We start from the raw sequence: 26484 nt of genomic DNA on the forward strand, positions 1-26484 counted from the left end.
ATTAATCAATAGCAGAGTATCTAAATCATGAATCAATCCTTGAAAAGAATCAATATGCTGTATTTCCAGTAAGGTTTAGTTACATCACTCTATATTGTGTCATCGTCATTTCTTCTTCCAGCAAGAACCATTAAAAACAAGTTTAATATCTGTAGTATGTGGATTTATCAGTATGTGGAGCCATTGTAGAGAATTCTCTTTGAATTGTCTAAAGTTAAAACTATGGGTACAGAAATTGAGGAAATATCATGACTAATAAGTACTCAGCCTCCATGCTGATTATATTCAAATTTTGAAATTTTCATCGCAATTGATCAAACTCAACTTTTTACCAGAATTTACACTTCTGACCACAAAATAACAATATTTTCTCATTTTCACTAACCCCGATCCAATTCTATCTCATACTAACCCTTGTCCACATTTTCCCAGATATTTCCCCATTTAATTGAAAAAACTTATCCTTAAATAGTTAATTTAATCGCAAGAAATGTTTTTGCTACTATTGTCAATGCCATGCTCAACAATTTTACAACTGTTACTTTAAGATACTCCAGAAAATAATTTGCTTGAATTCGCTTACTTGACTTGAATTCTGAATGTAGATGGTTAATTTTCTCATTATCCAAATTCATTAGTAATGAGCAATGAGCATGTTTACCATAAAAACACAATTTCCCCTCAAAAGAATGATTTGGAATGGCATCTCTTAAGCAGCTAAGATGGATATATTCTAGCAGCAAGACAACATTTTGCACCCATCCAGTAGTGTATAGATTGTAAAAGTCCTGCCCCAATTCTTATGCATAGCACAAAAATATAGGGGCCCCAAAATATGTGAACTAATGAGACAAACAATGCTTCTAACTTTATGGTTCTCTATATTCACTGAGATTCCTCAAAATCAGACCTTACAAAAAACTGAGATTCTCCACCATATGCCAATACATGTTTGTCTGATACCTTACAATTGAAAATATGCCCCCCAAAAAGCCAAACAGAGTTCTTACATAAATAATACAGCACCATAGAAATATATATATGATCTTAAACACGAAATCTTCCAATGACATTACATTAAAAAAGACAAATGCAACCCTTGATAATGAGAACCAGCATTTGGCTTTAAAGTCAATTTATTAAGAATAACTTACAAGAATGAAATAAAAATAACTTACGAGAGTACAACCAACATTATTTCTGAATGAACTCTACTGAAGCATGTAAGATAAAGACACAAATTTAGAAAACTCTTGCTAACTGACACTATGATACTCATAGAGAAAAGTTAAAAGAGCATACCGCACAAGGGAAATTATGTGTCTCCGCAGTGAAAAGAATATCGAAGTCACGATGAACAGTACTTAATGGAGATGTTGAACCTGGTGATACTGGAAGCAATGCTTCAACTGGAAAACCTTTGATTGCACTGATATTTGATCACACCAAACTTTGTAAATCAGAATATCATCATTTATACTCAAGGATCATGAAAATAATTTGTTAAACAAATACTTCAAAGCAAAAAAAAAAAATTTAAAAGGGCCTGAATTGAAATCCAATAGAAGGTACAGCAAACCAAGACGCAAGTGGCACTATATCCAGGGACAAAATCTGAGCAAATCATATAATATACCTTGAATTATCTTTAAATCCAATAACAGAATTGTTTATATTTGCTTCAAGAGTATCCTTGACAATGCTCATTAAAGTGTCAGGAACAGGTTGCCCATCAATAACTAGCTCCCCCTGATAAAAAGTGATGAAGCATTAATGAAACTCCCAAAAGTTAATTTACATAGGGCATAGTAACCAAAAGAATATCATTCACAACTCACAGGTGCTAAATCTGCCATTAAGCAAAGGTAAGAAGCAAACTAGCTGTTCTTCATAGTACATACCTTAAAAAACCAATGTCTACTATGCTCACTGTTAGATTGTGCGATATCAAAGAGTTCAACATTGGTAGGGTTGCGTTTTATATCATCTCGGAAAAGCTTTGTGTAATACTGCAGCCAAAACAAGATTCTCAATGAAACATACACCCTCAAAGAAAATATACAAATGAGATTTTCCATGATAGAACTATTAAGGATCAAGATTACCTCCAAGTCAAAATCATCAAAAGCAAGGCCCATTTGTTTGTTTATCTCTTCCAAAGCTTTCCTTCCTTTCTTCAACATTAGCACAAATGTACTGTCAGATAGTACAAATCTAAAGACCATAAGACATTAAGAATTAAAAAATTTACAGTTCACTTAAATAGGCAGCCTTAATTTCATCGATTGAATAAAAAGCACAACAAAAGACTATTTTTAGTCTATCATTTATTTACATTTTAATTTTCTTTACTGATGTGAAGAAAACAAACACTAAAACATTACACCCACAAAATAGTTGTAATGCAAGTTAGTAAATGTGCATGGCAGACAGCACTATGCCAATAAGGTAAGAGATGTGCAATGTAATTCTATTCTTCAGATATGGGCAGGCTTTTAAACCTCCTTTAGTTTCCCAATCTAGCAAAGAGTGATTAACGGGAGATCAGAAAGAAGAATCACAATGTATAGTTATTAGTGCACAATCATAACCAAGTTCTCCTCAACAATTACTTTGTCACATCTGTTGTGAGGTTTTCACACCATCACCCCAAAATTTTGGGGAACCCCTTTTTTTTGGTTGCCTTAGCAATTTTTTCGGAGTTGTCCAAAAGTTTTTGATTTGAAAATTTTACACTTTGGGCGCCTTCGGGCCAAGAGAGATGTGGTTGGATTTATTTTGCCACCCGGTCTTAACTTGATTTTCCGGAACTTGTAATTTTATCCTTAGGCCAAGCAAATTTCAAGGACAACATTTTCGATGGTTAGAACAATATTCGGCAAGATAAATTTGCAAAAAAAAATTGGACTTAGAAAATTTTGAAAATTGGATATAATTGTATAGACTTGAGCATTTTCAAAATGAATTTTTTTAGATCTAACTACTTAGGAATTTTTTTTTTTTAAATTTGGTGAAAAAGAAAATTGTGATAGTGAAATTTAATTGGAAAATTTGATTTTGGAATGCTAGAAAAATGATTTATTTTGGTTAAATATTAAAATTGCACTGCAAAATTGAAAGTGGGCTTAATTGCAAAATTTTGCATTAAATTGGTTAAAATTGCCTTGAAGATTCTAAAAATATTTTTTTTTAAATGGTGAATTAATATTGAAAATAGATTTTGGCTTGCCCTCCCATGAAGGAAGTCAACGACAAGCTAGCCAAGTTCAGCACTTTGGCTAAAAAGATGAAAGAAAAGGGTAGAACTATATTAGAAAATCATTTGATGTAAGCCCAAGTGGCAAATTCTCCTTCTTCTTAGGTAGGATAGGTGTTTGATTCTAATTGGCTGCCATTTTGGTGCCTTCTCATTGGTTGCCACTTTTCCTTATTTTCATTGGTCTATTGATGAGGTCGTGTTTTCTCATTGGCCAATGGGGTGGCAACCCTAATTAGGGTTTCTAGGATCCAATCTAGATCGTTGGTTTTGCCTCTTAATCTCTACTGTTGATTGTAATTTTGGCCTCTATATAAGGCCATTTGCTCTCATTTGTAAAGGGTCAGAGAAAATTGTCGCTAAGATGATACCAAAATTGCCTCTCTTTATCATTGTTGTGACTTGCATGGTGATTATGAACATTTGGTGTTATTGCATGGTTTCTACTTCCAATAGTTAGAGTTAGATTTCCTTTGAAGTTGTTAAAGTACATTTTGTTTCAAGAAAGTTAGTAAGAGTAAGAGTAGATATATAGTTGCATGGTGATATTAGTGGATGTTTGATAGGGATCTATAAACTAGTCCACTAGCATCCTAGCGGCTTGTTAGGAAGCCTTGTGTGGTAATCTAATCATTTTCCCTTGAATCATTGCATCGATGGAGGTAAAGCCGCTGGTTAGCTTTCATCAGATTTGATCCTCGTCCATTTGCTAATCTTTCCATTCATAGGAGTAGGAGTAGAATAGTAGGTAGTTGAGTAGTCGGATATCATTCTAGAAAGTTAGGAAGGTAAAAGTCATTAGAAGCATTATTGCCTCCTCGCGCAATCAACATTAACTGGCGCTACACCCTCCACCATCACCACCACCATCAACATCATCTAGCACTCATACAATATCATCACCATCACATCAGAAGTCCAAGTCATCCTTGAATGAACAGCATAAGGCCGCCTACGTGATTACCAGCAAATCACATCGATAATTGAGTTAGTATCCACAAGTGTAAGGAACATTGGAATTATTCTCATGTCTTCATGAGTATTAACTTTTCAAGAGAGGAATTGAGTGTTTGATATCCCATATCAAGTGTTCAATTGCTATATGTTATGTAGTGGTACAAAACTGACATCAACAACATCCAATAAAAGTTTGAGACTTCGAGCTACATCTCAAAATCTCATTATTTGTTTAGGCCAATTAAGAATTTTTAAGAATTTGATTACAGTTATTTTGGAATCCACATTGAATACCACCATTGCAAAGACCTTTCAGTCATTAGCCTTCATAACATGGAACTAAAAACAAAAAAAATCAGGTTTAGATATCCAGTCTAGTCTTTTCGAAAACTCCACTGGCTCCAAAGGGATACACAGTATTTTTTGTTAAACCTGATATATTATGTCATGTAAAGAGGCATGATATTGTTTATCCACGAAGTAACTTGATGGAGAAAGACTTGCCAACAAATGGTCCTAATTTTTGCCACAGGGAAACTATGTTTCACTATGCAGAAAGGTAAAACAAAGGACGACTAATCTGTAATGTCCCCTAATTGGGGTATATCATTCTGCTAAATACAAATGTCTGCCTTATTTCTTAGTGGAATATATATCTCAAAACAGTTCGCTCTTTCTGAAGGGGTGTGTCCATTGCCAAGTGAAAAGATGTGAGAAGATCAAACTATAGGAGAGGCATCCACAAAGCGAGGATCAAAGCAGTGTGTTGATGTTTTGTAGCTTCTATCAGATAAATTCTAGTGAATATATATATGTGAGATGTACATAAATAATAATGATTATTATTATGAATGGACATGTCCTTGAAGAGACATGTCTATTCATAACTCATTCTCCATATAAATATAATTGATTGCTGCAATTGAAAAACACATACCACAACAGCAATGCCATTACATTTGCAGCGATCCCCAAAAAATAACATGGTTCAAGGCCACTTGCAAATGTAATAAAAAATGAACATAGCATCTAGTGGTTTGAAAACACTCTACCTTGGGCACAATCCATAACCGAGGTAGTGGAGATCCAAAGGCAAGCTCCCAGTGATTTCTTATTGAAACCACATGCATTCTTCAATCATTCGCAAGGTATTCTCTGTCGATCCCACCAAATCTGCAAGCATTGCAAACTCTTACGTGGCACAAATTGATACCAAATTGCATTCTATCCGATCATATTACATAGCACATCGAGCATAAAATAGTCAGTGAAGAACTCTTGGCAAACTGTGGGAAGTGTGAATATTTATCATCTCTTCTCTGCACATTCATATTAAAAAATGGCTACAATTGGCAAATCGTCTATCTCATGTGGCGACGTGATATCGTTTGTTTTCTATATTTTGAGTCTTGTCAATTCAAAATGGTCGTGGATTACATAATAATCCAATAGCCAACAAATATAAGGAGCACCAAAGGGATGCCAAATGGTATTAATGGAAGTGACAAAGACTCCTTAAGGTACGGCCCATAATGAGGATCGAGGACCCTCTATGCAGTTTGAGGTAAACAAAAGGTAAATTGTATTATTAATATTCTTTCATAATTATTTTATAAATATTAAATAAGATTTCTTAGATCCGTGATGTAGGTGATTATATAAAAATATGTATTTGTTACTTAAATAGAAGTATAAAGGTACATATTAGGAATATTAATTTATAGTCTTTGAAGTTATATTTACATTTTATATAATCTTTGGTGCTATATTCCTAGGGGGTCTAATAAAATCCGTATAAAACTTATAAAGGAGATGGATTTAAATTCTGACAGTGTTAGGATGTGAGAATGAAATCTTCATTTGAGTAAACACTACCAGATGATTTCTTTTAGTGATATAATTAATAATTGTTTTTTACTACAATAAAGTCTAACAATTATGAAAGATTAAATAAAATGATAGACAAGTATTTATTATCCTTGAGTATTTTACATATCTAAATATTGTAGTCTCACTCTTATTTGTATTTCTACATAAGCAAAAGAATTATTTTCCTTGATCCTTTCCTTCGAGAATGTTTTTGCAAGGAAAGTGAGCAGATAGAGGAAATGGTTAAGTCAACATTCAGTGATCTCAGTCGTATTGATTCAAAGGGAGTAGACCAAGTGGAGATGGATTCTCCAGTGATCAATAAATTGTAATAGTCAAGAGGATTGTGATTCATATACTTCATGACTATTTTGGCCTAACCCCTATGTACATCATGAGAAAGTGACAACTTCTAAACAATTATCACTTGTATCTAATAGAAGTTATTGAAAGGTGGCGATCTTTAGAAAAGTTAACCTTCTATTGTGATAGACATTTTATGATGTCTGAAATAGATCATAATTGATTGTAAACTTGCATGGTGGATTAAGTTCCTTAAATAAAACATTGTCATCTATAATGATGAACATCTTATATTGTATAAGTAGATCATGATAGATGATATCTTGCATGGTGGATTAATCTCCTTAAACAAACCATGGCCTTCTATTGTGATGTCTAAGAAGATTACAATAGAAGATTACTTGCATGGTGGATTAAGTTCCTTAAATAGACCATTGCCATCTATTATGATGGACATCTTATAATGTATAAGTAGATCATGATAGATGATATCTTGCATGGTGGATTAATCTCCCTAAACAGACCATGGCCTTCTATTGTGATGTCTTAGAAGATTACAATAGAAGATTACTTGCATGGTGGATTAAGTTCCTTAAACAGACCATGGTCTTCTATTGTGATATCTAAGCATATCACAATAGAAGAATACTTGCATGGTGGATAAGTTCCTTAAAAAGACCATGGCTATTGATATGGTAAGCATAATTGACAATGTGTGTGTGTATACCTTATTAATATTTTAAGTATTTGGTGAATATCATATGTTGATATTCTAGAGGCCAATACTTATGATATCAAAATGTTGAATATCTTTTTATCACCAATACTCTTATATTACATTGAGGTAATACCTAACCATGTGTTTATCCCCCCCAACTAAGAGGGAGTCTTGATGTTTTGTAGCTTATGTTGGATAAATTCTAGTGAATATATGTGAGATGTACACACACACACACGCGCACACACACACATATATATACATAATGACTATTATTATGAATGGACATGTCCTTGAAGAGAAATGTCTATTCATAACTCATTCTCCATATAAATATAATTGATTGTTGCAATTGAAAAACACATACCACAATGGCAATGCCAGGAAAATTACAGAAAGTGTTTTCAAGATCTAAATTGGATAAAAAATAATGATAATAATAATAATGTTGCCACTTGTATTTAGCACGATAATTGGTATACCCAATTAGTAGACATTACATAATCATCAAATTTCCTTGTAGAAAATAAAGTTTATATAGAACAATTCTGAAACCATCTGCACCAGAAAACGATTATTGTGATTTGAAATTTCCCAAGTTCCTAGTTGATGAAAAGTATTTATAGATTTGAGAGTACGAATTGATTTTCCTTCTTGAAATAAACTTCAATCAACAGAGCCTAAACATAGCCAATGCTCCGATAAATGTGAGCTTACTATTACTAACACAGTAAAAAGTAACAAATTTCAAAAGATGAACTCATCACTTAATTCAACTCTAGTGGGGAGAACTAACTTGTTAGTTGTTTGTCTCCGATGCACATTCAATAATCTCTAATAATCTATAAATTCCTACAATTAAAATTTATAACTACTTGAGAGAATTGAATCTCCTACACTTTAGGCACTGCAAGAACTATGGGGATGGCCCTAACAATTCAAATTCAAATTCTAAATTTTACCGGCAACAACAGCTTTATAATAGTGTATAGCAAATGGCATGTTCATGCATACATAGGCACGAACAATGAACAAAATAAATTACACAACAAATGATTTTATTTTCTATTGAACATGAATGGGCTGCGAGGAACTATTCTACCTAAATGATAATTGAATGGTATTGGTAATTGATGTCTATTAGAGGATTCTTAGGATTGACCAAAATCCTCTGACCATAGGATTTTTGCCAGCTTGGGCTTGCCTTCTTTATGCATTGTAACTCCATAATTTTTGCATTCTTGGCATCATTTGGCCACTTTATTCCTAACTCACGTCCCCACAACCCTTAATATCCATTTTGATTGAATTTCAATCATGTTGTCGAGGGTAGGAATTTCATTTCCAAAGGAATATTAAGGGCGGAAATTCTTTGATCGAAGGATTATGAATCATCACAATCAATCAAACACTTGAAGATGTCGCATATCAAGAGATATTGCTAGCGATGCAGTGACTTTTTATGACAATGGAAAATTGGACTTCATGAATTTTACAAGATAAACATGATTACGTGGCACCCACTCATCTTCAACCAATCAAAGGGTTTCAATTTCATGTGTCCAATTTCATTCAATCAAATTGTTACAAGTGGGCATGTGTAATAAATATAATGTCTTCTAATGAAAAAAATTATTGGCGCACAAATCGGTGCCTTATTGCAATCGACCAAAATCCTCTGACCATAGGATTTTTGCTAGCTTGGGCTTGCCTTCTTTATGCATTGTAACTCCATAATTTTTGCATTCTTGGCATCATTTGGCCACTTTATTCCTAACTCACGTCCCCACAACCCTTAATATCCATTTTGATTGAATTTCAATCATGTTGTCGAGGGCAGGAATTTCATTTCCAAAGGAATATTAAGGGCGGAAATTCTTTGATCGAAGGATTATGAATCATCACAATCAATCAAACGCTTGAAGATGTTGCATATCAAGAGATATTGCTAGCGATGTAGTGACTTTTTATGACAATGGAAAACTGGACTTCATGAATTTTACAAGATAAACATGATTAGGTGGCACCCACTCATCTTCAACCAATCAAAGGGTTTCAATTTCATGTGTCCAATTTCATTCACTCAAATTGTTACAAGTGGGCATGTGTAATAAATATAATGTTTTCTAATGAAAAAAATTATTGGCGCACAAATCGGTGCCTTATTGTAATCGACCAACATTTAAAGCTTGTAACTAGTAGTTTAATAAGGATTGTGTTGATATGATATTATAATCTTGGTCATTTATCTCAAGTTAATCTTGGTTGCTCATTGTACTTACAAAAGCTATATAAGGCTTGCTTGAATAATTTGAAAGGGGAGAGAGGAAGAAATTGTTACTAATATACTATCGAAAATGCTCCTTGTCCATTGTTGTCTTTCATGGTGAACACTTATGAAATTTTGGAGTATTGCATGGTTCCTATGTTCTTCAATTTAAATTTGCTTGACAGGAAAATTTAAATTAGCTGAAATGAAATAGTTGGATAAATAAATGAAGGATATTGTTCTTGTTGGAAGCGTGGTGAATCTAGTGTTCCTACCTCTTGCTGTCGCAAACAGTTGTATAAGGTTGGTTTGAAGCCGATTGCAAGACTTCACTTAAATTACTTGATGTTTATTGATTTGCAAATCTTTTGGTCTTGATGAGCACAAGTGCTTTTACAATCATATTTGCAAGGGTTGGTTCAATCTCACATCAACCTCAACATTATAAAGCAATCACAATAACAATTCTGCAAGACCTTGCAAGATCCAAACTTTAGCTAGCCCAGATCCACAATCTGGTAGAGAACCCCAAAAAGAATCCAAACTTGTGCTCGCAAGCCTCCAAGCAACCTTCTTGTTTCCCAAGCCCACACTTAGCTACTAGCGCTACTCAATTCGGCTCATCAGCTATCCATGTTGAATTTCATCATCTTCTGATGTCTCAACACAAGACAAGACCCCCTACTTATACTAAACCAAGCCATAGGTCGGCCTAGCACGTTACGCATTACATAAACACTCACATTCAATACACCCTAAAGTCACAAGTCAGCTTGGCTACAAACATTAAATGCATAAAATAACTAAATACTTAGGATACTTGTTTCCCAAGCCCACACTTAGCTACTAGCGCTACTCAATTCGGCTCATCAGCTATCCATGTTGAATTTCATCATCTTCTGATGTCTCAACACAAGACAAGACCCCCTACTTATACTAAACCAAGCCATAGGTCGGCCTAGCACGTTACGCATTACATAAACACTCACATTCAATACACCCTAAAGTCACAAGTCAGCTTGGCTACAAACATTAAATGCATAAAATAACTAAATACTTAGGATAAGCCCCAAGTTTACAATGCATAACTAACTCAAAAGACTACATAAGAGTATGTGCCCTTAGGCATATGTCCACGTGCCATCCAACTATCCAAATCAAAGAGCGCATACGTCAACTCCTTTGGATCAAAGCTCACGAATAAAATCTCCAATGTCCGCCAATAAATCAAATGTCTGCCAGTAAATCAGGAACACCCGACCAGCAGTCACCAAAATGGCTCTAACTCCAAGACAATAACTCCAAACTCTATGCGCACTAAGGACAAGGTTGCCCAATATGCCTCAAACACACCCCCAACTACACAAACCATGACTTCACAAATCTGAGCTCAAAGCCCCTGCATACATGATTGTTGACTAACCCAAGATGCTTGTGCATCAGACACCCCAAGTGGGAAGAAAAGATGTTCTCGATAGCGGGAAGAACATCTTTCAAGCTTCAATAGATATACCCCAAATTGGTTCTTCATATACATTTCCTACACCACATCAACTTGCACACTCTTGCCTTTGTTCCACTTCTGCAAATCCCTTCCTACAACTGTCATCTTCACATTTGTCATTGGTGTACAACAAGTCAATTTTCCATGCTGATATCTACCCCTTCGAGAATCCTTCAACTCTACTCTACCACCAAAACTCAGGTTCCTCCTACCAAGTTTTGCATTCTGCAAAGGAATCAAGGAATGCTTTCTGCTACCCTTCTTAACAAAAAACATGTTCTTGGCACAATCCTGCATTGCTCTACAATCATACTACCAAGGTCTACCAACTAATATGTGACAACTACTCATGTTCACAATATCACACAACACTCAATCAACATACTGTCCAATCTAACAATTAACAAGACATTGCTCTTTCACCCCCAAAGTATGTTCGTCTTGCAACCAACTGATCCTATAAGGACAAAGATGTCTTACTCTCTTTAAACCAAGTTTCTAAACCATCTCCTCAGCAACTAGGTTATCAATACTACCACCATCTGCAATCACATTCCAGCATTTACCTCTAGACTTACAACAAGTCCTAAACAAATTCGTCCTCTAATTAGGTTCCAGTGTCTTCTTACCAAGCAATACTCTTTGAATCAACAAATTATCCCCCTTAGGCTCATTTACTGAATCCACATTCTCATTCACCGCAGCAACTCTTTTGTCACCAACTTTTTTATCAGCATTGGGATAGTTAAAAGCTCTATGCCCTTCACCACATTTGAAACAATAACCTTTAAATGCAACCTTACCCATTCTTCTCTTCTGCTCAACAAGTTTTGGTTGATCTTCAACAATTTGTTTATCCTTCTTAGAGTGCTCTTTTTGCTTAGAAAGTTCTCTATGACCAGTTCAAATAGTCAACTTGTAAAACTCCTCAGTACAATCCTTCACAGACAAATCCTTCTACTTCAGATTTTGCAATCTCTTAAACAACTCAAGTTCATAAACAACATGAATGAACATAGCCTTCAATTGTGTTACCATCAATCTCCATCTAGTGATCTTCATTTCACCTTCCTCTTCTCTCTCTTCGCAACTCTTTCCATCATAAAATAGCATGTCCTTTCAACTAAGTCTATCCCAACCTCACTTTGAGTGGATCTCAGATATCCTCCAACTCAAAGTAATCTTCCAATTCACCAATCCAATCAACCAAGTCTTCAAGGTTCAATGTACCTGAGAAATTAGAAAAATCCATCTTATGCTTCAACTTCAAGTGAGCTCTAGATGTATTCAACTGACCAGCCTTATCTTCCATAGGTCTCTCCATGCGATCAGTTTTGTCTTAACCAGTAGATCCAATAGCTTCAAAGTCTTAGCGGTTTCCTCACAACGATCTTCGATACCCACATTCCTAGGTACACCAGCTATAGCTCTTATGATCTCAGTAACCACGTCATTTTTCATCAGCTCCATCTCGACTCTAAAATCTGATCTAATCTTCTCTATAATCCTTGGCTTCATAGCATCACAAAGATTTGCAATTGCCCTAGGGTCCAACCTTCTAGATCTATTCAACTAACCAGCCCTATCTTCCATAGGTCTCTCCATGCGATCAGTTTTGTCTTAACCACAAGATCCAACAGCTTCAAAGTCTTAGCAGCTTCCTCACAACCATTTTCGGTACCCACGTTCCTAGGTACACCAGCTATAGCTCTCATGATCTCAGCAACCATGTCATTTTTCATCAGCTCCATCTCGAATCTAAAATCTGATCTAATTTTCTCTGTAATCCTCGACTTCACAGCATCATAGAGCTTTGCAATTGCCCTAGGGTCCAACCTTATCGAAGGCATATTCCATGATCTTCGTAAACCCAAAGCAACAAATCCACAAGATCAACTTGCTCTAATACAACTTAATGAAATACAAGGTAGGTGTTTCCCCAAAGGAGATGTCCCTGCCACCAACAAATAACCATACAATAGAATATAAGCAATAGTAGAGAGATTTTGATACAAAACAATGATAAGATAAGATTACCAATGTCCAACAAAAGACCACAAAAGGTCTATGGGACTGAGAGCTTACAACCAGAAAGCTAACAACAGCAGGAGCACCAAATGGTGTCCGAGAAAAGTGAACAAAAACAAGAAGTAACAAGAGAAAAGAAAAGAAAGGACAAGGAGAAGACTATGAGTCTTTCCTTGGCAAAAAGAAATCAGTCACAGAAGGATAAGACAGTAGGTGGACATGAGCCCTGAATTGTCTCTATGAACCTGTGGAGGAGTGTAGCTGAAGTAAGTAATCACTGCGAGATCTGATGGATCTAGAATGACAATTCTCATAATAGAATCATAAGATTTACATCCAACATGCTCGGCTGTAAGGACCTTCTGGGTTATGGCCAAATACAAAGCAATTACAATAACAATTTTGCAAGACCTCGCAAGATCCAAACTCTAGCTAGCTCAGATCCACAATCTGGTAGAGAACCCCAAGAAGAATCCAAACTTGTGCTCGCAAACCTCCAAGCAACCTTCTTGTTTCCCAAGCCCACAGTAAGCTAGTAAGACTGCTCAACTTCGCTCCTCAGCTATCCATGCTGAATTCCATCATCCACTAATGTCTCAACACAAGACAAGACCCACTACTTATACTAAATCAAGCCATAGGTCAGCCTAGCAAGTTACTCTTTCAATAACCACTCGCATTAAATATACCCTCAAGCCACAAGTCGGCTTGGCAAAAAACATTAAATTCATAAAATAACTAAATACATAATAGTGCGCACCCTTAGGCATAGGTCCACGTGCCATCCAACTATCAAAATCTAATAGTGCACACGTCAACTCCCTCAGATCGAAGCTCATGAATACAATCTCCAATGTATGCCCATAAATCAAGAACACGCAACCAACAGTCACCAGAATGGCTCTAGCCCCAAGACGACAACTTCAAACTCTATGCATACCTAGGACAAGGTTGCCCAATATACCTCAAACACACCCCCAACTGCACAAACCATGACTTCACAAATCCGAGCTCAAAGTCCTGCATATAGGATAGTTATGTCCAACACTAGAAGGAACCTTGCGATTGTTTTAGTTGATCACAAAACTAAGTTATGTCCAATGCTGGAATGATCCTTGCGGTTGTCTTAGTTGATCACACATTGTCATATGTTTAGCATTTAAGCTTCCTTAATCAATAGAGGAAATTCAATACTTGGTATTCTATTCTAGGATACTAAGTGTTTCATCATGCATTTGGTATGGTCACAAAACTCACATCAATAGGTCTGTATAGCATATTGTAAATTTCCTCAAATTACAAAATATCATTAATGAGATGGATAATATCAAGCGAGTATATCATTTTAACAATTAGTTTATTCAAGTTTAAGAAATAAACAAAGATACAATCTCAAAGAAAAACAAGTGGAATATTGGGTCAGAATTTGTTATCTCACTTATGTTTGTGCTTTTATGTATATGTATGTATGGGTATATGTGTAAGCCCTTCAAGAACAAACTAGAGGAAATAAGTCCTACATGATTTATAAAACAGCTACAAAACAAACTCAAATATATTTCAGCAAGCTACAGAGGATGCTCATGATTAATGGTGGTAGTTACGAATTTCATATAAACTAAATACAATCAAAAAAATATGCAATCCAAGTATAAAAATGGACAATCCCACAAAATTACATTTTTAATATGGGTGTGAATATGAAAAACACTAAAGATATACTAACACAAATTCTAAAATCATGCACCATCAATAGGGAATTATGTCAAGAAAATTGAAGGATGTAAGGTAAGGTTCGAACAGTCAAGTAATTAAAAAGCAATAACTTCACATCTATTTCAATTCAAACAGAAAAACAACTCTCTCCAAACAGTAATAAAATGGGCACACCAACCAGCATGAGGACATACTATCATTAGAGAAAAACCACAAAGAAGAGAAAAAAGTACATTATGTTATTAACATCAGTCCAGCACTCCCTGTTATCTACAGATTGTTCTATGCATGATATTTCAGTTGGATTACAAAAGAAAGAGATATACCTCAAGCACAGGCACCTGCACTATGGAGTCAGGGACCACATTTGTGTGAAATGAGGTTAACTTCGATATGTAAATGCACTCTGTCATGCGGTCATGAACCTGCAAAATCAAACATTATTAACGTCAAAAAGATATACATGACAGAAAACAATCTGAAATCACAGGGAGAATGCATACAAATATAAATCATACAACATTATAAATAGCCAAAAGTCGCATCGTTTTATGTTGAAAATCTCAAAGTTTTTTTGCAGTTAGTTTTTTTATGTTAAAAGCAGCAAAAATAGCGTGCTTTTGCAGCCTGTTTTTTCACAGTTAGTTACAACTTACAGTCGTGCAGTTTGTTACAAAAGAGGCATTTTTTAAAATCATGCAAGGATTTTAACTGTTGTAATCTTTCTATGTAATTTTTAAGATTATTTAGAGAAAAACGTTCCTACTAGGACATGGCACACGAGTCTTTCATATTATAAAAATATAAGACACAAAATTATTACCAAGATATTTGACAAAGATCTATCCATAAAGGATAAGGTCAACAAGTACCTAAATGAAGGATATGAACTTACCTAAAATGGTAAAAGGACTATAGAATATTCATTAAGTCTATCCTAACTGAAATGATTGAGATAAACGATTGTTTTATTAAATAAAGGAGAGGAATGCTCGTTACATAGAAGATTATAGATCTTTCCAGAACAGAAGCAATTGAGAACTAAAGACATAATTGAGAGTTACTGAAATTGACCGACTTACAGAATTTAAACATACTAACTAAAATACTTAAATCATCATTACAAGCTAAATATTACAATTTTGCTTTAACACCCTTCCTTATTGGGCATTCTTCTAACTATCATGCAAAAGACTAGACATAATATTCTACTCTTTTGGCCATGAATGCAAACAAGGCTGACTCCTCCTCTGAATGCTCTGTGACATGAGTCTACCATTGAGACTCTCCTTGTATTTTAAATCAGACAACTGCTTTCTACAGAAATTTTGTACATAACCAAGTTTACCACAATAATTACTTATAATAGATTACAGATACTTTGAAGAATCATCATGTTTGCTTTGTCCTTTCTGCTAAGTGGACTTGGCTTCGCCTATGTCCTTGGCTGTAAACACTTATTCCGCACTGGCTGTATCATTCCTGCTACCAGACCACTGTTTCCACCTGGCTTGATGTGACAGCTTGTTGCACTGATCAGCAAACTCAAAATCAATATTGGTATTAGTGATGTTGAGAGTTTGGTTGAAGTGCTCATAGGTTTGTGGTAAGGTTTTCACTGTGATAACCACCATATCCTTTTCTTCCACCATGAGGCCAATGGCCTCCAAATGATGGCAAATATCTTTGATCTTCATTAGATGATCCTATACAAACATCAAGTCATTTATCATTATCAACAACAGCATATTTTTTAATAGCAAGCCCTACCTTTATCTGATGTGCAAATCCTTCGGGTGACACCAGATCTCTATAATGATGATACCACCTATGTAAATGACTAAAAGAATGATCTCATAGCCAATGTCTTTGATTTAAAAATTTGAATCTAAAAGACTAATAAAGTATTTAATCTTATATTAGTAGTTTTTAGGCATCTTTAATTCATTGGGTAATTTTTAGATAACTTAGTAACTTTCCTGATAGCCTTTTAAAAAGTTTCTCTTTTGTTCTTAGTTATAATATCATGTCATGTATAATAATCAATAACAGCATATTTTTAAATAGCAAGCTCTACCTATATCTGATGTCTTGTGCAAATCCTTCGGGTGACTCCAGATCTATATAATGATGATACCATCTACATAAATGACTAAAAGAATGATCTCATAGCCTCTGTCTTTGACTTACAAATTTGGATCTAAAAAACTAATAAAGTATTTAATGTTATATTGGTGGTTTTTTAGGCATCTTTGATTCATCGGGTAGTTTCTAGATAACCTAGTAACTTTCCTGATGGCCTTTTAAAAAGTTTTTATTTTGTTTTTAGTTATTTTCTATATAAGGACACAATATCTCCATTTGTACTCACTCATTTATTAATAATGAAATATTGTAACATGGTATCAAAGTGGGTGATGGGCTTTTTAGGATTTGGAAAAAAATTTGAAAGAAAAATTTGTCGCCCCTCTTTTCCTCTTCTAAAAAACAATTGTTTTTCATGAAAAAATGACTTTACAAATTCATTGGCAGAATCGAAGATTTTTTCCTGAAAATCACAACCCTGGTCAAGGGTTTTGGTCATACAAATTCCTAGTCTCAGCAAAACTCTGCAAGTTTTCGTGGGTTGCACATACTTGCATGATGATTGAATGTTGCTTGTGTGTGTTGTTTTCTGTGCAAAGTGTTTTTCTTGTTTTACCCACTGATGAAGTATGGTCATTTTCTGCGGTGATTTACCACGTCAAGTCTGGTGTTTTGCTGCATGAAGATTTCTGCAATGGATTTTTTAAGTTTTGTTTTCTAAAAAAATTAGTGCTAAGGTTTTTAATAATTTTTTCTCCTTAACAAATAGTTTGGAATGGGTTTTTCATAATTCTTTCCTCAACAAAATATGGGTTGGATTTATAATTTGTTCATAAAAATTATTGTGGGTTTTGCGCAATTTGTTTGCCTCAAAACTTGTTTTGTAAAAGGGTTTTAACATTTTTCCTCAAAACAAAGTTTTGTATTTTGATTGATGTCTCGGATTTTCTGTTAGGTTTTGATCGATTTTAATTGTCTAAAATTGTGTTTGGTTTTAATCGATTTCTCTCCTCAAAAATCTTGTTTGGTTTTTTTGTTTTAAAATCATTTCTGGAAGGTTTTTACAATATTTTCAGAAAAACTGATGCTTTGCAAACTTCAATTTTTGTGTTTGAAAATTTTTCCCACCAAGATTATGGTTTCCTGCAATTTTTTTGGGTCGCACCTAGAATTGTTGGAGCAAACATCATGTTTTTTAGTATGTGGAGGGGTTTTAGATTTTTCCACAAAATCATGGTTACGAGTTTCAAAAGCTGATCTCAAATGGATAACTTTATTACCCAACATTAGGTGGGACGAATTCTTGGTCATAAATATTTTGCAAATACAAGGAGAATCTTACCAGCAGTAGAATTTTTTGATGAGAAGGGGCAGCCTTCTTTGTATTTGTGACCAAAAAACATTGTTTCTTCTCCAAGGTAGTTAGTAAAATGACCATTAAGGGAGGGTAATTACGTATTTAATGTTATACTGATGGTCATTTGAGAATATTAGTTTTTTTGGTATTTTCTAGATAACATACAAACTTTCCTGTTAAACTTTTACAAAGCTTCTATTTTGTTTTTGTAATTTATCAGACTACAATTTATTATTCAATGAATGTTGATTTGATCTTTGTTTTGCAGGAAATAATCAGTCACAATTTATATTGTTCTAATAACACTTTGATTTACGAACATAATACTTCCTGTTATTTCCTTGCAAATGCTTCTGATGTGCGAACTGCTATTTATTGATAAGAAAGAGTGTCATTAATGGGTTTCAATGATGTTCTCTCAAGAATGGTTTGACTATAAATAGTCCCCGATAGGCTAAGAGGGAATAGACATAACTGTTTGGTGTTGTCTCTAATTGAAGAGACACAATGATTGAATTGTAATTACCAGAACAGACCCAATAATTGGGCACAGTTAAGAGTTAACTAATGTCACCCCAACTGATGGTGATTAATTATGCTTGTGTACAAAACACCCTTCAATACAAGCCTTTGATCTGTAGATCATACACATGATCCAAACAGGATTTATTGATTCAAAAGAGTTGACTACAAATAGGCTTCCGTACTTAGATTTGGTCAGTCTACCACAAGGATCAGTTGATTATCTCTACAAATATATGAGTGTGTATGTATAAGTTTTCTGCAAATTCTGATGTAATAATACTGATATATTACCTTCAACCTTGCTGGGAATGGTGTATAATTCTTGAAATCGATTTTAATCCTGATATAAAATCGCTCAAAGTAGTAATGCTAGAAGAGTAAACTTGTTTGTGTTTAATGTGTGTTTTCTATCCACATACTTGCCTCTCCTTTATAGTAAACCCAAGGGGCATGTTCTTAGAAAGGACATGACCCTTTCTAGGTCAGCCCTTTCTAAAACATATTTAATTTATCCAAATAGGTATCCTTGAGAGATGTCTAATAGTTAGTTAAACTAACTATATTTAAGCAATTAAGACATTAGGAAAATGTTCCCAAATGGAACACTGATCTGCAAGATAAAGTAAACATCTTCTAAAGGCTAATTCATTAAATGCATTACCAGATATATTCGATCTGAAGAAGCAGATCATTGTATTATCAGAGTTACTCATAGAATTAACACTCCCTCTTAACTTGATAATCATAATGAGAGATAACATATCTAGCATCATCAATATTGATGACTAAGCATAGATTGATACTCTATCTATCTGAATCTTCTAAGCATGTGGTATCATTGTACACATGATACTTTGTCATATACCTATAATATGAATTATCAACTAGTCTTGTCATTATAAGATTGCATGGAATGCAATACACAAGATAAAATCCGGAGAATGATTAAATTCTTCCTTTATCCAAGTTGTGACTCATAGGTACTGACAAGCCTATTGAATGATTAAATTCTTCCTTTATCCAAGTTGCGACTCATAGGTACTGACAAGCCTATATCACAATATGATACTGAGTTAAGATCTGTCAGTACACAGGATAAAATCCGGAGAATGATTAAATTTTTTCTTTATCCAAGTTGTGACTCATAGGCATAGAAATGTCTACATCACAATGTGATCTTGAACTCATCTAGATCTAATACTAGTTCTCTATTGTTCAGTAAATTATCTCAAAGATTGTCATCTCTCATAATGTCTTTTATACAAGTGTTCACTATCTCAGAGATTGTCACCTCTTAGATAATGAATACCAATGGTGAAGCCCATAATAGTCAATAGCCTGACAATAATAATTTTAACTAAAAATTATTTCATTAATAATTAAAGAATACAAATGTATTATAATTCAACCATACCAAGTCCTTTTCTGAAGTGTTCTATCTTCACTCAAAAGAGAGGTTTCGTAAGAATATTTGTTGTTTGATTTGCAGTGCAAATGTATTCTAACTTGACAGTTTTCCTGTCTACTATATCTCTTGCATAATGGTAAGGAATTTCAATATGCTTGAATCTGTCATGGAAAACTGGATTCACAAAAAGCTTGATGGATCTCTGATTATCACAGTAAATAACAGTGGGATTCATGGGTTGATCAAATAATCCCACAAGTAACTTTCTAATCAAACTACTTCCCGAGAAGCCATTGCAGTTGCAATGTATTCAGCTTCTCTAGAACTCTGTGCTACTAATGACTACTTTTTGCATATCTATGATATCATTGCTGAGCCTAAACTAAAACAGCATCCTGAAGTGCTTTTCCTATCAGTAACACTTCCACCCCAATCTGAGTTTGTGAATCCATGTAAGTTTAAGTCAACTTTCTTATACTCAAGCCCAAGGTTAAGAGTGCTTTGTAAGTATCTAATAATGTGTTTGACTACAACAACGTGAATCTCCTTTGGCTCACACATAAACTGACTTAAGGTATTAACAACATAGCAAATATAAGGTCTTGTATTTACCAAGTACATAAGAGACCCAATCATCTGTCTGTAAAGAGTAGAATATATGGAGGGTGATTCTGTTGCTGCTTCCTTAAGTTTGTGTAGATTAGTCTCCATTGGAGAAGACATAGGTTTGCAGTTCCACATTCCAAATCTCTTCAAGATGTCTAATGTATACTTTCCTTGACTAAGTATGATGCTGTCAGAGTTCTGCCATACTTCCAGTCCTAGGAAGTAATGAAGGAGTCATAAATCTTTCATATCAAATTCTTTGATTAGATCTTTCATTCATTGATCTATAAGATGATCATCACCTATTATTAGTAAATCATCAACATATAGCATCAAAATTATCATATCATCTTTATCCCTTTTATAATAGAGATTTGGATCAGCTTCATTCTTAAAGAACCCTAAACTGGTGAGATATGTATCAATTCTTTCATACCATGCCCTGGGAGCCTATTTAAGCCCATAGAGAGCTTTCTTGAGTCTGCACACAAGATTTTTGGATTATGAGTTTCAAATCCTTCAGGTTGTTCCAAATATACCTCTTTTGTAATCTTTCCATTCAGAAATGTTGTTCTCACATCCATCTCCATCCCTTCAATGCTGCAATAGCTAGGACTGCTCTTACAGAGGTGTATATGGCAACTGGAGTAAAGGTTTCTTCATAATCAATTCCCTCCTTCTAAGAGAATCCTCTGGCTATGAATCTAGCCTTGTATTTTTCAATGCTATTGTCGACAGCATGCTTGAACTTAAATATCCACTTAAAAGAGACAACAGATTTTCCCTCAAGCCTTGGAACAATTTCTCAAACATCAATCTTAATAATGGATTGGTATTCTTCCATCATGGCATCCTTCCAAGCTATATGTTTGATAGCATCTGAAACATTTGTTGGTTCTGATTTAGATAAGTCACTCATGTTTACTGCATAGCTAGAAAATCTTTTGGGTCTTTTGCTCTCTCTGAAGGTTCCAGATGGTGCAGCAAAGTCTTGTGCTTCTTCTACAATCTTAATAGCCCAAAGTGGTCTTTTCTTAGGATTTTGAGTTTCCTCAAGATTAAGATTTTGAATTTCACCTTCAATTTCTTCAATGTTCTCCCTCTGAAACTCAAGTTCATGATTTTCTTCAGATCTAGGTATATGTGAAGGATCTTTAGAACTTAGAGCTCTTTCGAATGCTAAATCTTCTTCAAATATTACATCCCTACTAAGTTCAATGTTTTTCTGACCAAGTATGTAAATTCTATATGCTTAGGAGGTTTCACTATACCCCTACAAAAATGTCTTTCCTTCCTAAAGGTTATAACTTAGTTCTCTTTTCTTTTGGAACATGCATGTATACAAGGCACCCAAATATCCTTAGATGACTTATATTTGGTTTAACCTTAGAAAGGACTTCTTCAAGAGTTTTATCTCTAAGGTGTGAGTGAGGACTTCTGTTTTGAATATAGACAACAATACATGAGGCTTCTGCCCAAAGATAAAATTCTAAGTTTAGATCAAGTATAATAGCTCTTGTTGCTTCTATAATTGTCCTATTCTTCCTTTCTGCTATCCCATTTTGTTGAGGATTATAAGGAACAATATACTCCTTAATTCTTGCTTCTTTACAAAAATCTTTAAACAAATCTGAAGTATACTCCCCTCCATTATCAGACCTTAAGAGTTTTAATTTTATGTCCTGATAGGTTTTGAATTATTTAAATTTTTTAAGGATCTATTCTGATTCTTTACATTTCAAGAAGTTAATCCATGTCTTCCTAGAGAAGTCGTCCATAAATAGTACTATTACAAAAATCCTCCGAGAGAAGGAATAGACATAGGTCCACATAAATCTGAGTGGACTAATTCTAAAACATTGTTAGTTTTTCTAGTGCTATTTTGAAATGGACTTTTGGAGTTCTTACCTAGTGCACATCCTTTGCATATGCTTGAATGATCTTTGTTCAACAGTAACCATCTTCTCCATAGTTGATAAGGCTTTGAAGTTTAGGTGCCCTAACCTTCTATGCCATACTTCGTTTATATCAGCACCTTCATGGATTAAGGCTTGAATAGGTTCTATATTTAATTCATACAAGTATCCCTTTCTTTGACCAATCAACTTTGATTTCTTAAATAAAGAGTTCTTAGACCAAATCATTACTTTACCGTCCATGAATGCAACCTTATGTCCATCATCTTCAAGTGTTGTAACAAAAATTAGATTCCTCTTGATTCCTAGTACATAGAGTACTCTTTTGAGATGAAGAGAAATACCTAACTTCAGTTTCAAGGTGCAGTTCCCAATTCCTTTGACAAAATGAGTGGAATTATCACCTATGGTAACTTCGTCATTAACTTCTTCTGATATTGATTCTAGTACTTCTTTGTATCCTGTAATGTGTCGAGATATCCACTATGAATTACCCATGCTTTGCTTGATACTTCATTTGATAACGCTGAATACAATACACATTTCTCATGTTCATAGTTTTCCTCTTTCCTAGTAACGTTTGTACAATTTATTTGTTTTGTATTCTCTAGGCAATTTGCTTTATAGTGTCCAAATTTCTCACATTTAAAGCATTTTACTTTGGATAAATCTCTCTTAGATTTGTCATTTCTTTGATGAGCCTTCTTCTTCTTGAAGTGCTTCTTCTTACCTTTGTAGGAATTTGTGTTGAAAACATGAAGTTCTTCATCTTCGGTTTTCAATTTTCCTCCTTTCTCGAGTTGCCTAGATTCTTCTTGAAGGCAATCTTCTTTAAGTCTATTGAAGTCTAAAAATTTGTCTCTAGCACTTACTCCTCGTGAGAATGTTTCCCATGAATCCGGTAACCCATCTATAGACATAAGTGACAGCTCTTTGTCTTCAATTATGGTCCCTATACTTGCAAGTTCATCTCTTAGACTAGCCACCCTTAGGAAGTATGAATTCATACATTCTCCCTTCCTTTTTTTTATATGATTTAGTTGTCTTTTTAGTGCAAGGGTTCTAGTTGCATTTAATAATGCACTCATCATATTAAATGTTGTCTGATGTTTCATTAGCATAGGTACTATTTCATTTTTAAATTCATCTAATATGATTTTCATGGCTTTCCTATTTCCTTTAATCCAAATAGTTTTATGAGGATCAACATTGGATTGCTTTGATTCCTTATCAACAAATTGTATTACATCATTGTCTTCAAGAGTTATCATAATTCTGAATTTCCATGCAACGAAGTGTTCTTTTCCATCAAACTTGTCTTCAGGTTTGATTGCGTTGGCCATTGAAGGTAGAAGGATGTTTGCTAGATATGTCTTAAATCTGATTATCAATTTGCAGAGCCAAGGTTCGACTACCAAAGCGCTTATACCATGTAAGTTTTCTACAAATTCTGATGTAATAATACTGATATATTACCTTCAACCTTGCTGGGAATGGTCCTTAGATATTTAGGACAGAATATTAATTGTTTTTAGAGAATGGTGTATAATTCTGGAAATCAATTTTAATCCTGATATAAACTCGCTCAAGGTAGTAATGCTAGAAGAGCAGACTTGTTTGTGTTTAATGTGTACCTTCTATCCACATACTTGCCTCTCCTTTATAGTAAACCCAAGGGGCATGTCCTTAAAAAGGACACGACCCTTTCTAGGTCGGCCCATTCTAAAACATATTCAATTTATCCAAATCGGCATTCTTGAGAGATGTCTAATAGTTAGTTAAACTAACTATATTTAAGCAATTAAGACATGAGGAAAATGTTCCCAAATGGAATGCTGATCTGCAAGATAAAGTAAATGTCTTCTAAAGGCTAATTCATTAAATGCATTACCAGATCTATTCGATCTGAAGAAGCAAATCATTATATTATCAAAGTTACTCATAGAATTAACAGTATGTATGTAAATCAGTTCACATAGTGAACTAATGTACATACATGCACACAGAGTTTACCAATTCATCAACTTATCTGACCGATGCTATCATATTTAACACTCCCTCTTAGCTAGGGAAGTTAGCTATGTATGGACTGGTAATGATGTTACCTAACTCATAATATCAAGGAGTATACAAAGCATTAAGTCATATGACATTGTATATCCTAGTTATGGTATGTGCACTGACATCACGTCACATGATGTCTACCATAACATATCATGGCATGTCCACAGGTATTGCATCACATAATATCCACCATGATTATCTCTTAAAGAGCATCTTGATGCATAATTGATATCAAGTCAACATGATATCGATCAATAAGTCCAAGAGATATTAACTATCAACTTTCCATGAGTATCAAGTCAGCATGATATCCGTCGTGATAGTGAACATGGAAAGTCGGCACCTTACAATGTTGTATACAAGTGTACATTATCAGAAAGATCGTCACCTATCAGTAATGTCCACAGGGCCCATAATATAAATAATCATGCATATAAAAGAAGAGATTACAAATTAAACATCGTTTAAAGAGATATACATATATTAGTACAAATAAATAATTTTGAGACTAAATCTCAATAAATTACATTTCAACCATACCAAGTTTCTATCTTAAGTGCTCCACTTTGACTTTGTAGAGAGGCTTGGTGAGTATGTTTGTTGTTTGATCATTCTTATCAATATATTCCAACTGGATTGCCTTTCTTTCAACCATATCTCTTACATAATGACAAGGGATGTCTATATGCTTGGATCAATCATGGAAAATTGGATTCAGTGAGAGCTTGAAGCAAGTATGGTTTCAGAGGCTCACCAAATTATCCCACATTCAACTTCCAAAGCCACACTGCTTCTCTAGCTCCCATGGCGGCTGCAATGTAGTCTTCTTCTATGGAACTTTGTGCTACAAAAGATTGTTCCCTGCTTATCCAATAAATCATGACTGATTCCAAGCTGAAAGAACATCCAGATGTGCTCTTCTTCAAATAAGTCACACTTCCAACCCAATCTGAATCTTTGTACCCATGTACGTCTAGATCAACATTTTTATATTCGAGTCCATAACCAATAGTACCCTGTAGATACCTCAATATATGTTTTTCAGCAACAAGGTGTATCTCTTGTGGTTCACACATAAACTGACTTAAAGCATTCACTACATAGCAAATGTCGGGACGTGTGTTAACCAAATAAATCAATGATCCCATAATCTGTCTATAAAGAGTAGGATCTGCAAATTAGGATTCTATTGCTGCCTCTTTTAACTTATGTAAGTTAGTTTCCATGGGTGTGGACATAGACCTAGAATTTAGCATTCCAAATCTCTTTAGAATATCGACAGTGTATTTTTGGTGGTTCAGAAGAATGCCATCGGACTTATGTCATACTTCCAATCCTACAGAGTAGTGTAACATACCTAAGTCCTTCATATCAAATTTTGGAGCCAAATCTTTCTTGCATTGAACAATTAGGTGATCTTCTCCTGTAATCAATAGGTCATCAACATATAGGATTAATATTAACATATCAACTTTTATAATTTGAAGTAAAGATTTGGATCTGCATTATTCTTTGAAAAAGCTAGTCCAATAAGATAGTTGTGAATTCTCTCGTACCAAGCTCTGGGAGCTTGTTTGAGTCCATACAAGGCTTTCTTCAATTAGCATACATGGGATGTTGCATCATGAATCACAAAACCGTAAGGTTGCCCTACATAGACTTTCTCTTTATTAGTCCCATTAAGGAATGCTGTCTTTACATCCATCTGGTGTATCTTCCAGCCCTTAGCTACAACAATGGCTATAACTGCTCTAACGGACATATATCTGGCAACAAGTGCAAATGTCTCCTCGTAATCAATTCCCTCCTTTTCCAAGAAACCTCTTGCAACAAAACATATCTTATGTTTCTCTATATTGTTGTCTACAGCATGTTTAATTGTGAAGAGCCATTTAGAGGCGAA

The 26484-nt window shown here is 34.5% G+C and overlaps 1 protein-coding gene across 2 annotated transcripts in view; it reads right to left on the reverse strand.

Moving 5' to 3' along the window:
• LOC149558863 (putative phosphoribosylformylglycinamidine synthase, chloroplastic/mitochondrial) overlaps nt 1-26484 on the reverse strand; it is a 300036-nt gene that overhangs the window by 195997 nt on the left and 77555 nt on the right. For both annotated transcript variants that reach the window (XR_016365078.1, XM_089832878.1), the window contains exons 7-11: nt 14947-15045; nt 2106-2174; nt 1902-2009; nt 1637-1749; nt 1303-1429 (exon numbers count right to left, since the gene is read on the reverse strand). Coding sequence is in view for 1 of the 2 variants with exons in the window: in XM_089832878.1 (XP_089689004.1) it covers nt 1303-1429; nt 1637-1749; nt 1902-2009; nt 2106-2174; nt 14947-15045 (516 nt within the window). In the remaining variant the exon portion in view is untranslated. The remainder of the gene's footprint in view (nt 1-1302; nt 1430-1636; nt 1750-1901; nt 2010-2105; nt 2175-14946; nt 15046-26484) is intronic.

The sequence above is a fragment of the Cupressus sempervirens genome, chromosome 5, assembly GCF_028749045.1.
Source record: "Cupressus sempervirens isolate cs-2001-9-10 chromosome 5, ASM2874904v1, whole genome shotgun sequence".
In the NCBI taxonomy this organism is placed as follows: domain Eukaryota; kingdom Viridiplantae; phylum Streptophyta; class Pinopsida; order Cupressales; family Cupressaceae; genus Cupressus; species Cupressus sempervirens.